This window comes from Cervus canadensis, chromosome X (genome assembly GCF_019320065.1).
Source record: "Cervus canadensis isolate Bull #8, Minnesota chromosome X, ASM1932006v1, whole genome shotgun sequence".
Taxonomy (NCBI): Eukaryota; Metazoa; Chordata; class Mammalia; order Artiodactyla; family Cervidae; genus Cervus; species Cervus canadensis.
The window spans coordinates 68,845,545-68,858,893 of record NC_057419.1 but is presented as its reverse complement, the minus strand read 5'-3'; the positions used below and the strand labels follow the sequence as shown (position 1 = coordinate 68,858,893).

At 38.9% G+C, this 13,349-nt stretch overlaps 1 protein-coding gene across 10 annotated transcripts in view; it reads right to left on the bottom strand.

Annotated features, from left to right (window-relative positions):
- The window catches only part of DMD (dystrophin), a 2,532,480-nt gene that overhangs the window by 232,762 nt on the left and 2,286,369 nt on the right, over positions 1-13,349 (bottom strand). For all 10 annotated transcript variants that reach the window (XM_043457704.1, XM_043457699.1, XM_043457698.1 and 7 more), the window contains one exon: positions 10,935-11,013. In XM_043457704.1, coding sequence (XP_043313639.1) covers positions 10,935-11,013 — 79 coding nt within the window. The remainder of the gene's footprint in view (positions 1-10,934; positions 11,014-13,349) is intronic.

Below are 13,349 nucleotides of genomic sequence, written 5' to 3'. Positions count from 1 at the left end.
GAAGGGGACCTAGGAATGCAGAAAAGTCATCTCCCATGCTCCCTCAGGCAGAGGTCACTGCACTCAGTCCTTGTGACCTTGTTTTGAGGGCCACACATCGTCCAGGGGTTGGTGGACAGGAGGCGTCCTCAACCAGGGACAATTCTGCCCTCCAGGAGACATAGGACAGTACCTGGAGACATTTTTGTTGTCACAACTGAGAGAGAGGGGCGTGACTGGTATGGGATGCTACTAATCCTGTAAGGCACACGACAGTCCCCACAACAGACAATTGTCTGGTTTATCATGTCGCTAGTGCCCAAATCAAGAAAGTCTAGTTTTGATCTGGCCTTGGCCTCTGAAATGACCTTCATTATAAATAGACAGTAAATAAGTGAACCAATCAGCTGATGCTTAGAGAACTTGATTGCAATACACAGAGATAAATGCAGAGGGGAGAGAGGTGGGGCGGTTAGAAAAAGTCAGGGGGCTAAAGAAGAAAACAGAAGTCACAAGGCGGGAGAAACTGAGGAAGGAGGAGGAGGGAAGAGAGAAACTGTGATAGCTGTGATGGTCTGAAGTCCACAGCGGCAAAGGCAAATACAGAGAGAGGCAAACACATCATCGACAGTGAATGCTCTTCCCTATCTGTCCTCACATTTCTGTGAATCCTTAAAATGCCCCTCATCACCTAGGCCCATCCCTGTCCCTTCCAGCACATTCTGATGCACACCTGCATTAGACTGAAATCAAGATGCTTGTTACTGCTGCTATCTGCAAGTGTATTTGAAAAATCAAAAGAGTGGCTTTTACACCAGGAAACATGTCTGTAAGTCTACACAAAAAAACCCAAACACCTTTTGTCCTTACCTCAAAGTTCTCACGAAAAATTATTTTCTACTTCCAAACTGGTTGTGTTCTGAAAATGGAAAATGTCCAAGTAGGAAGAAGAAAAAGACAAAAAACAAAACGAAAGTAATGATTTTTACCCACAGGGATGTGATTCCACCATTTCTGTTTGTGCAAAGCTTTGTATTTTGGGACAGATGACAAAATGCTACCCTAGGCCAAATGCACAAATGCCTTCATTTTCTGGGGAGTGTAAAAATATACCTTTCAGAGCCAGCTTTCCACTAAAATAGTGCCCATGTGTCATGAAACTGATCCAGCGCTGTGATGCTGGTCTCCCAGCTCTAAGCCCTCGTGAGGCCCAGAGGAATCTGTCAGGAGGAGGAAGATGAAATAGGAAAGAAACCGGCACTTGTCTCATCTCTGCCATGCCACTGGACCCATTTCCACGTAGGCAGGTGATGAAGGAGAGGCGCTTAGCTATCAAGGTGAGCATCACCATTGAGCCTGAAAGCCAGTTTCTGCACGGGGTATCATGGGGGTTTCTAAAATCTGCAAGAGGTCCATGCTATGGGTGTGGACCACTCAGATTGCCTCTCCCCAGCTGGTGTACCCATTCCCCGCTGTTGGCAGCACTGGCTGCTATGGTTCCACCACTCTCAGCTCCAGAGAGCTGGAAACTGCCTTGTTGGTCACTACTCCTCATAAATCCGTGGCCAATGGAGGACTGACACGGGGGAGCAGAAGCTCCCTTACCCCCAAATGGGGCCAAGTCTGAGGAGCGATTCGTGCTCCAGAGTTCCAGGAGGGAGCAGGTGGAAGCGAGTCTCCACTGCCATGTTTAGACTGACTCCTGCCCAGCCTTCCCCACCTTATCCTGCTTCCCTCCCTCACACTGAGGGCTGTTCTCTCAACAGCTGGCTTTGTCCAAGTAGGGCTCTGTTTCTGTGGAACATCGCTGAAGGTGAGGGTGAGCAATCATCCTCGTGTGCCTGGGACTGAGGAGCTTTCCTGGGACATGGGAACGCACACGCTAAAACCAAGAACATCCTGCACAGACCAGAACAAGTGGGCCTCCTCTCTAAGGCAGACAGGTATTGGGGTCCTGAACTTTACCTTCTAGGGACTTGTGTGATCTGAACAATGTTAATACACTTGGTGGTGTTCTGGTCAACCAGTCATGCCAAAAAAAGAAAGTCTTGGTTTGCAGTATTTGCTAAATTTGGGGGCAGGGGAGCAGTGGGGGTGGTGGATCAATAAGTCTCACTATGGCGGCTGATTTCAAGCTCCCAAAGGTGTGTTTAACAATCAGCTCACAATTCCTATAATACACAACAATTGGCTCCCCTGAGCTAGTATAAACCAGTTCCAGTGCAGAAATCCCCACAGGGCAAAACTGATAAATTTTTCTAAGCTTCTTCCTGCATTCCAATAAATGGATGGGTAGGGCCATGTAAAATTTTGTTCCTGTGGATTCTCTCAAGCAAATAAATCTAAGGTCTAAATTGGAGAATATAAATTTGAGCTCAAGGCGAAAGGGCCATAGAAATAGGTTTTGAGAAGAGACAGTAATGATGAACACCATGACTGCATTCTGTGGGCGCCTGAAAGGCTATCTTTGAACTTAGGGAGACATTACCAGCATCACTGATAAATGGTTTTTAGACAGTATTTCTTTCAAGTTCCCAACACTCAAGACAGCATGTGACTGTTGAAGAAACTGGCTCAAATTATTTTGCCCTGAGATTTTACCTAATGGCTTTAGACTGAAAATCATCTCCCATTTTACCTATGGGTTTCTTTATGACTTTTAACATGATGGTTTCTTTAAACTGATCTGAGCTTTAAATGATTGGCCTACTCGTATGTCAAATCCATCCATCCCCTGAGGACCATGGTAGCATAGATTGCAGCACTGGTAAGTGAAATGCCAGCAATTATGAAACGTGCTTAAAGTTTCCCCCACCCCACCCTTTTTATTAAGTGTGTGAGTCGGGGAGGCGGTGGTGAAGGTTTGGCAACTCTCAAGATGGAAACAAGCTTTGTAGCCCTAATGCAGCAAGGAGAAACTGTCAACACTTGGGTTACTTAAACAAGAGAAAAAGAGTGAACCAGGGATTTGATTAAGGCAGTTAAGATTATAAAGCCTGCAAGAAATAAGTGATCAGTTCTTTCTTTTTACAGTGTCTCATAATCTGAGAATGAGATGATCACTCAGTGAAACCCACGGCTTTTAAATTCAGAATAAAGAGTAAAAAGGAAATTCGTCTTCTGGAGTTATAGGAGAGCTTAATACTGCAAGAAGTCACTGTGTTCAGAGCTGGAGAATAAAAAATTCTGCCTTTACTGTTTTTTCTCCCATCATACAAGAAATACACTGCTATTAGTAGAAAAAAAACAACAACAACAACAACAACAAAACAAACCTGTAAGGGTAAAAAGAAAGTAAAACACAACAGCTGTTTGCATTTTGATGTATTCAATTTTCAGTCTTTTCTTGATATGTACCTTTCTGTTGCTTATCATTTTTTTTCTAATATAGTTGTGATTATGTTGTAATTTTGAAGACAGCTTTTCCCCTTAATATATTACATGGCACAGTAGACATTTAGAAAAAGGACTATGTAAAGTTATGAATGCTATTAGACCTTGCTGAAAGGCAACATAAAAGGTCATATTATTTATTGTCTACTATGTGGTAGTCACTATGCTAAATCTCATGCCACTGTGTACTAACAATAGAGGGGAGGAAATTTATCTCCTCTTCTTTTGGGTATAAGACATAATTCATTCTGTGTAGAATTTTACTGAACATTTATCAAGTACAGATACTCTGTTAGATATTGGAGGATATAACTGTCAACAAGACTAAAATCATCCTGTCCTTATATGTTGTTGTTTAGTTGCTTAGTCATGCCTGACTCTCTTCTGACCCCATGGACTATAGCCTGCCAAGCTCCTCTGTCCAGAGGATTCTCCAGGTAAGAATACTGGAGTTGCTTGCCATTTCCTTCTCCAGGAGATCTTCCCAATCCAGGGATCAACCCTGAGTCTCCTGCATTGGCAGGCAAATTCTTTACCACTGAGCCACCAGGGAAATCCCCTTATAGAGATTAGGTTAGGGTCTACTTATTGATTACTCATCTATTCATTAGTTACACAAGTAACTGTTGAGTTCTTCTAATATGCAAAACACTGTACTTTCAGATTAGATCCATGAAAAACATCTTTGGAAAAGGAGAGGAAATACACTGAGAAGTAAATACAAGAGAATGAAAGCTTCTTTTATGTCTAGTTTGACTCTAATAGGCAGACAATAAGTTATACTATCAAGTTGATAGTAAAGATACTAATGCTAATAGCAAACACTTGCATAGCACCACAGCACCTACAGTGTGTCAGGCACTGTTGCATGGCTTCCCTGATAGCTCAGTTGGTAAAGAATCCACCTGCAAGGCAAGAGACCCTGCAATTCCTGAGTCGAGAAGATCCACTGGAGAAGGGATAGGCTACCCACTCCAGTATTCTTGGGTTTCTCTGGTGGCTCAGCTGGTAAAGAATCTACCTGCAATGCGGGAGACCTGGGTTCGATCCCTAGGTTGGGAAGATCCCCTGGAGAAGGGAAAGGCTACCCACTCCAGTATTCTGGCCTGGACAATTCCATGGACTGTATAGTCCATGGGGTAAGGCACTGTTGTAATGGTTTTACATATGTTAACTCTTTGCTCGTCATTATAACACTAAGAGATAGTATTACCATATTTTATTGAATTCAAAACCCTATTAAAGGGCTTCCCCGGTGACTCAGTGGTAAAGAATCTGCCTGCCAATGCAGGAGACACGGGTTTGGTCCCTGATCTGGGTAGATCCCAGATTGAACCAGCTAAGCCCACATGCTACAACTACTGAACCTGTGCTCCAGAGCCCGGGAGCTGCAACTACTGAGCCCACATGCCACAACTACTAAAGCCCACACACCCTAAAGCACTTGCTCTGCAACAAGAGAAGCCACCACTATCAGAACCCAATGCACCGCAACTAAAGAGTAGCCCCCACTTGCCACAACTAGAGCAAGTTCATGCAGCAATGAAGACCCAGCACAGCCAAAAGTAAATAAATAAAATTATTTTTAATTTTAGACATTAGACATAAGGTATGTTTTGATTTCACAGCTGTTAAAACATGGGGGATATGCCTTAAATTTGATGAAATATACTATTAGCCCCATTTTACAGATGAGAGATAAAGAGATTAAATATCTGAATCAATAGTTGAACCCAGTTAACCTAGTTTCAGAGTCTATACTCTTAACCAATAACTCATAACATTGGTGAAATGACACTTGGTTCAGGGGCATTGAGAGAAAAATTCAGGCTATATAAATCAACTTGCTATGGCCCAGACCAAGAGAAATAAAAGAGAGAAAAATCAGTGGTGGTATCAGATAGACTAGACAGTCACTGGCCTGTGTATTAGTTCTTAATGGGTAAGGCAACACAAGGTGTGGCATTGAAGTTCTGAAATGGGGTTCCAGTCCCAGGTTTATTATAACCATCTATGTGACCTTGATTATGTCATTTGGTCTCTCTGCTCCTATTTTGTCATGTGTAAAGTAAGGGTAGGGCTGGGAATACTTCAGTACCTGTCAAACATTTTTGACTGGAATGCCTAAAAGGAATACATTTTACGCTGTGATGTAGTACACAGACACACAGACACACTCACACACATACACACACATCTTTAACTGAAACCAGATACTTAGCCTTGCTTGTGCAATGTACTCTGATATTTTCTAATCTGTTCCATTTCATTCCATTAAAAAATTGCTGGTTGCAAGTCATTAAATTGATTTCAGGATTCACTAATAAGTACTTTGAAAACAAGTCATATAGACACTCTCTAAGCTTCTCTCCAGTTAGGAAATTCCATAGCACAGGGGGCCTCCTGGAGTGGGGATGAGGGCTGGAAACCCCAGGAAAGAGAGAGTTGACCCATTGGCCTTACAAACAGTCATTTTCTTTTTAATTGGATCATGTTCTTGCTACCTTCAGCAGAAAGTTCTCATTATCAAACTATTTGGCAAATATCACTTTAGGGCAAAAATTCTCATAGTCTGTTCCATGGCATGTTTAGTGAGAAATTAATTGGTGTGTCTGAAAAAGGCTTTGGTAGTCACAGAAGTAGGACAGGAGAGTCACCGACTCTATGCTCCTCTTAGAGTTTTGATGTATACTAAGAGCTACAAGAATTCCCACAGGAAAGAAGTTTGCTTATCTTTATAACCTAGTGTTTTTCCAATCTTATTGACCCCAGAACTATTTTTTCAAGGGAGAGTTATTAACATCACAAAGAACATTAATGTTCTGAGGAACTTGGCTTGGGAAATGGCCCTTCAGGGAATTTTAGAACTTGTAAAATTTTAATAACAAATATAAATTCTTTCTACTGTTACAGAAAGATTTCTATTTTCTCATATAGAATTATACTTCTTGATGAGAAAAGTAAAATTTAGAAGAGAAGCTCAGAAAATTGAGAAAATATCCAGAAAAAAATCTTGAATTCTTTAAAAAAAAATTCTTAAATTCTTGAAAATAACAAAAGTGGACTATTTGCAGACTACTAGGCTAGAGAATCCCAGGGATGGGGTCGCACAGTTGGACACGACTGAAGTGACTTAGCAGGAGGCTAGTGAATACTATAGTACTGATACATTTTTGATCATTGACATATGAATAGCTTTTAAAAATATATAAAATTTTAAGGATAAATATATTTTAAAATCACACTACTAGAATTTCTCCTTCTTCTTGGTTTACGTTGCAGAAGTCAATCAGAAGTAGTAGAATATTAAAGCTCAAATTAAAGGCAAGCTAGTGTCTATCAATGGATAAAGGTGATATTTTACAATGTTTCCTCTTCTCATTTTCTCTCAGATCTAAGATAAAAGAAACAGCCTCTTTAACAAGTAGAGACTGGGCCACCAAGAAGAAATAGTGAATACTTAAGTAAAAGGCTGCCTCTTTCTACTGATAAAAGAAGAAAACAAAGACAGCTGGTAATGTAATTTTCAAAGGTGTGTGTGTGTGTGTGTGTGTCTGACAGAGACAAAGAGAGAGACAGAGAGAGAGGAGGAGACAGAGAAGTGACTGTGTGTTGGGGGGGAGGGTGCGGTTAATGGTTCGTCCTTATTTCTCCTTTCTTTTTACTTCAAAGCTTCAGAAATCACTCTATTATTATTCCTGGTAACCTGGAAGCAAATTATTAGACACCTATCAATTCAAACTCATTTAATATGAGCTTAGTTGTATTTTTCAAATATATTTTTACTTTTGGGGAAGGGGAACTTCTTTTTCTTTTATAGAACATAAAAATAACAGCAAATAAGTGACTTCAGAGAGGCCCTGACTCACATAGGGTTTTGATGGTGCACCCAATTTCTAGTGCCACTTTCTACAGATCAGTTTGGCAACACATAACAAAAGCCTTACAAATGTAAATGTGCTTTAACACAGCATGTTCCATTTTGGGGGCATTTATCTTATGGAAAGAATCTGAGGTATTTATAAAGGTGAAGGAAGAATATTAGATATGATATACAATCTTCGATAAAGTACTGAAAATTTTGAAATAACCTTAAGTGATTGAGTGATTTAGAATTGTGGTAAATGTGGGACAGCCACAGAAGGGAATACTATGCCATCATTTAAAAAATGCACTCTGCAGAGGAATATTTAAATATACAAAAAATATTTTTATTATAGTTCTAAGGGGAAAAAGCAGGTCATAAAGCTGTAAAATATTTTTATCCCTGTTTGGTTTAAAAAAAGGGCGAGAGAGAAAATCTGAGTTCACATACACACACACATCCCTGAGAGATAGACAGAATGTGTATAAACCACATTTTTTATAGTGGTTATCTCTAAGTGGTTGGATTACAGATAATTTTTCTTTCCTGTTTGTACTCTCTGCTTTCCAAAATCTCCTTGAGGGTCCTATACTACCTCTGTAATTTAAAAAAGAGACAACACAAGGAAATAATCTTTTATCTTTAGTCTCAAGATATCCTATTTCTCAAATATCCCTTCGGCTAAATTGGTATTTTGTGATGTCCATAAGCAAAGCTTCTAAGCACATATTGATACTCCACATGAATACTTAAGAAATTGGTGATGTCTGGGGCTGGCTCCATATAAGCAGGTCAATCAGTGGATTTCTGAGTGTCCGTGTATACAGGTCTGACCTTTCTGGATGTGGGCACCGTGTGATATGGGTTGAGAGGTATGGAGATGCTCCTCCTGGACCCTCAAAGTTCTCCCCTTACAACTCAGAGATTATGGCTGACGTTTCACCCCCGGAGAGTCATTCCTCAGGCTTATGGCTTTTCATCCTATTAAAATGCAAATAACCCAGGAAAAGTACACATTAAACTTTACCTGTCACCTGGGTTAAATGAGTATAACATATCATTTTCTGAGATTATGCTTTAACAGGGTAAGACATAGGAATTCGAGTAGGGCAGGCAGACAGAATAAAGAGTGAAGGAATATATATATATATATATATATGATATCTGAGGAACAATTAATATGCATAATAGTAATATTTTTATTTATGGTTTATGAATAACTTACATGTTATTGCATTTAATCTCAATTAAATCGAATAGAATGGCTCTGCCACCAAGGCAATTTAAGCAGACCAGAAATTGGGGAAAACATCGAAGATAAAATCTGCAGGATTTAAAATTGTTCTGGAGCCATTCTCAAAAGCCACTGTCCCACTCAATTATGTATACTGCTTTAATTTGCCCTTCTTTTTTTTGACACTTTCTAAGTATTTGTGATACTGTTCAAATAATGACTGCATGTTGATAAAAAGGTCAGACTCAGTCAAGAAAATAAGACAACTTCTTGTTTCATATACTATCAATGTATAATGAAAAGAGAGGACCACTACTTTCCGGGAATTTTTGTTCTAAAATAAAATGGTCAATTGGAGACATACATGAAAGCATCAAGTCAAATACTTTAAAATGTTTGTGAGCATGAATCTTTTTATTAACCTATGGAAAATGGAGAAGGAAAGGAAAGGACTAGAAAATGGCAATACAAGAGGAAGGCAGAAGCATGAAAGGAAAACATATAGAATTGCTTCTTCTTCATTAAAATCTATCAATTTACTAAAAGACAGTCTATTGTGGTGGTTAAAAACAGACTCTGGAGCTGGCTTCTTTGGTTCGAATCCCGGCTCTGTCATCTGCACGCTCTGTGACTGTGTCTCAATTTCCTCATCTTAATAATGGGTATAATAATAATAGTATCTACCTTACAAGTTGCTATAAGGGTTAGGTTGGGTCATATTCATAATGTTGGCAGGCATAAAATAATTGCCTTAAATGATGGTTCAACTCCACCAAACAAAAATAAACTCAACATGGATTAAAGATCTAAATGTAAGATTGGATACTCTGAAACTCTTAGAGGTAAACATAGGCAGAACACTCTTTCACATAAATTTTTCAATCCATCTCCTAGAATAATGGAAACAAAAACAAATAGGACCTAATTAAACTCAAAAGCTTAATTTTTGTTTGCACAGCAAACAAAACCATAAACAAAATGAAAAGACAACCCACAGAATGGGAGAAAATATTTGAAAACAATGTGACCAACAAAGGATTAATCTTCAATATTTACAAACAGCTCATGTGGTTCAATATAAAAAATAAAATGAACAACCCAATAAAAAAAAATGGGCAGAAGATCTAAATAGACATTTCTCCAAAGAAGACATACAGATGGTCAAGAGGCAAATGAAAAGATACTCAATGCTGCTAATTATTAGAGAAATGCAAATCAAAACTACAATGAGGTATCACCTCACACCAGTCAGAATGGCCATTATTAAAGTCTATAAACAATAAATCTTGGAGATGGTGTGGAGAAAAGAGGACCCTCTTACATTGTTGGTGGGAATGACAACTGGTACAATAACTATGGAGAACAGTATGGAGGTTCCTTAAAAAACTTACAACAGAGCTATCATATAATCTAGTAATCCCACTGCTGGGCATATATTTGGAAAAACGCATAATTCAGTAAGATACATGTGCCCCAATGTTCACTGTAGCACTATTTACAGTAGTCAAGACATGGAAGCAAGCTAAATGACCACTGACAGAGGAATGGATAAAGAAGATGTGGCATATATATACAACGGAATGCTACTCAGCCAAAAAAAAGAATGAAATGATGACATTTGCAGCAACATGGAGATTATCATACTAAGTGAAGTAAGTCAGACAGAGAAAGATAAATATCATATGATATCATTTATATGTGGAATATCAAAATATGATACAAATGAGCTTATTTATAAAACATAAATAGACTCAAAGACTTAGAGAATGAATTTATGATTACCAGAGGAGAGGAGTTGGGGAGAAGGATAGATAGGAAGCTTGGGATTGATATACACATTGTTATATTTATAGTATGTTCCAATATTACACTTTCCATTAACCAAGGTTATTCCTCTTGGTTATTAATTATAACAATATATTTAGTTATAAAATATAATATTTATTAATAATATATGAATACTATAATTAATTATAAAATATAATTAATAAAATAGTAAAACAAAAATAAAAAGAATGAAGAGAGGTCAAGGATAAAAGACAGATAAGAATAGTTAGGGAAGGAAACAGAATGGGCTGAAGTTCGAACTTACAGGTAGGTAGTATTTAATCAATTATATGAAGAATCATAGATTCACAGTAATATATATTAAATTGTCATATAATTATATGATATTATAAGTATCAGCTTTATGAAGTAAACTGCTCTGAGTAAAGATTCAAAAATATTACTTAATTTAGCACTTGAGAATACACTGTAGGAAATAATTGTGCATTAGTGGAAGGCTGGACAAAATGATCTAATTGGTCCTCTTTATCTTAACCTTCTGAATCTACCCACTAAGTCATATTTCAGGATGATTGGTGCCTCTAGTGCATTTGGCAGAGACTATCATAATTCAACTCTAAATAGCCACCAAGATGCAGTGAGGAGGGTAAGAGCTGAAAGTGGTCAATGACTTACTGGAAAGGAAGTGCTGGGACGCTGGGCCAAAGTCCCTGTGGGCTTCGTGCAGCTGCCTGATGCGGTCCTCAACAGCCACCTGGGAGGAAGAGGAGAGAAATGATGTCTTCTCATCAGATACAATGAGGCACAATTAAAACAATGCACCCTTTTTGGTAAGATCTTTCGAGCTTCTAAGGCCGGAACACTAAAGCAATGATTTATAACCCTGTTTTAATATCCACTTACCTTACGCGCTCTCCGAGACTGATTTTTATCAAACAGCCCAAGCGAGAAAGATTTGCTCTCTTGACAATGTTAAAATGAGACTTTTAAAAAACATTCTACTTATTGGTAGCCATGAATGAACTACTGTTCCAGTTAATACCATCAAAATTGCAAGCTCTTAAATGTTTCACAAAAAGATCTGTTAGGGAGGGCACCATTCGCCATTAAACTAGGTGACTGAAGGAACTCAGAAATGATAAATATTTTGTCTCAGCCTCTTGTCATCACCATTTTTAAAGAATCATACTGACTGATAATTAATGGATACTGAATGATATTTAATCACTGATAATAAGTAACTAAGAGTTGATTGATACTTTATCTAAGAAATAAGAGGCAAGGTTTTAGGGTTGATGGTGAGAATAAAAAAATTTTAGATTTTACTGAACTTGGAAATTACTGGGAACTATACCTTTAACTGGCATGGATTAAAAATTGCCACTGTTTTTTTCCTATTATGTTTTTCTATACTATATTGACACAGTATTCTGTCAGCTTAGTGAATCTCATTTTGAGTGGGTAAGAAAGGGAAAGAATTTTATGGGTGAAATTGTATATTTTGTCCATTGGCATTTTGCCAACTTTATATTAAATGGTGGCCCCAGGCATCCTAGCTTTATAATTTCAGATCCTGATTTGGTTCTGAGCAGGCTATGCTAAACCAGAGGTTAGTCAGCACTTGCCAGAGCCATCAGAGCTCAGGCAGGTTCACGCCTGTAAAACACATCTCAGATTCAACAGAAAAATGACTCAGGTAGTCTGGTCTAAAGTTGACTCTGACCTTCCCATATCAATCAAGTACCTAGCCCAGATCCAGCACAGTCTTCTTGTTGCACATTCTCCTTACCCTTGTCCATCTTTCCTGGGACCAAATATTTCAAAAACCATGTAGAGTTCCCAAAAATTAAGAGTTTGCTTCATTGTGATGCACACACACAGGGGACATATGAAACCTACTTTCTCAGTCTTATGACCCTGCTGTTGCTGCTGCTCAGTCAGTAAGTTGACACTTTGGACTGACTGTAGCCCCTCAGGCTCCTCTGTCCATGGGATTTTTCAGGCACCAATACTAGATTAAAGGGACTAGATCTGATAGACAGAGTGCCTGATGAACTATACGGAGGTTCATGACATTGTACAGGAGACAGGGATTAAGACCATCCCCAAGAAAAAGAAATGCAAAAAAGCAAAATGACTGTCTGAGGAGGCCTTACAAATAGCTGTGAAAAGAAGCGAAGCGAAAAGCAACGGAGAAAAGGAAAGATATACCCATTTGAATGCAGAGTTCCAAAGAATAGCCAGGAGAGATAAGAAAGCCTTCCTCAGTGATCAGTGCAAAGAAATAGAGGAAAAGAATAGAATGGGAAGGACTAGAGATCTCTTCAAGAAAATTAGAGACACCAAGGGAATATTTCATGCAAAGATGGGCTCGATAAAGGACAGAAATGGTAGGGACCTAACAGAAGCAGAAGATATTAAGAAGAGGTGGCAAGAATACACAGAAGAACTGTACAAAAAGGTTCTTCATGACCCAGATAATCATGATGGTGTGATCACTCACTTAGAGCCAGACATCCTGGAATGTGAAGTCAGGTGGGCCTCAGGAAGCATCACTACGAACAAAGCTAGTGGAGGTGATGGAATTCCAGTTGAGCTATTTCAAATCCTGAAAGATGATGCTGTGAAAGTGATGCACTCAATATGCCAGCAAATTTGGAAAACTCAGCAGTGGCCACAGGACTGGAAAAGGTCAGTTTTCATTCCAATCCCAAAGAAAGGCAATGCCAAAGAATGCTCGAACTACCGCACAACTGCACTCATCTCACACGCTAGTAAAGTAATGCTTAAAATTCTCCAAGCCAGGCTTCAACAATACGTGAACCGTGAACTTCCAGATGTTCAAGCTGGTTTTAGAAGAGGCAGAGGAACCAGAGACCAAATTGCCAACATCTGCTGGATCATCAAAAAAGCAAGAGAGTTCCAGAAAAACATCTATTTCTGCTTTACTGACTATGCCAAAGTCTTCGACTGTGTTGATCACAATAAACTGTAGAAAATTCTGAAAGAGATGGGAATACCAGACCACCTGACCTGCCTCTTGAGAAACCTATATGCAAGTCAGGAAGCAACAGTTAGAACTTGACATGG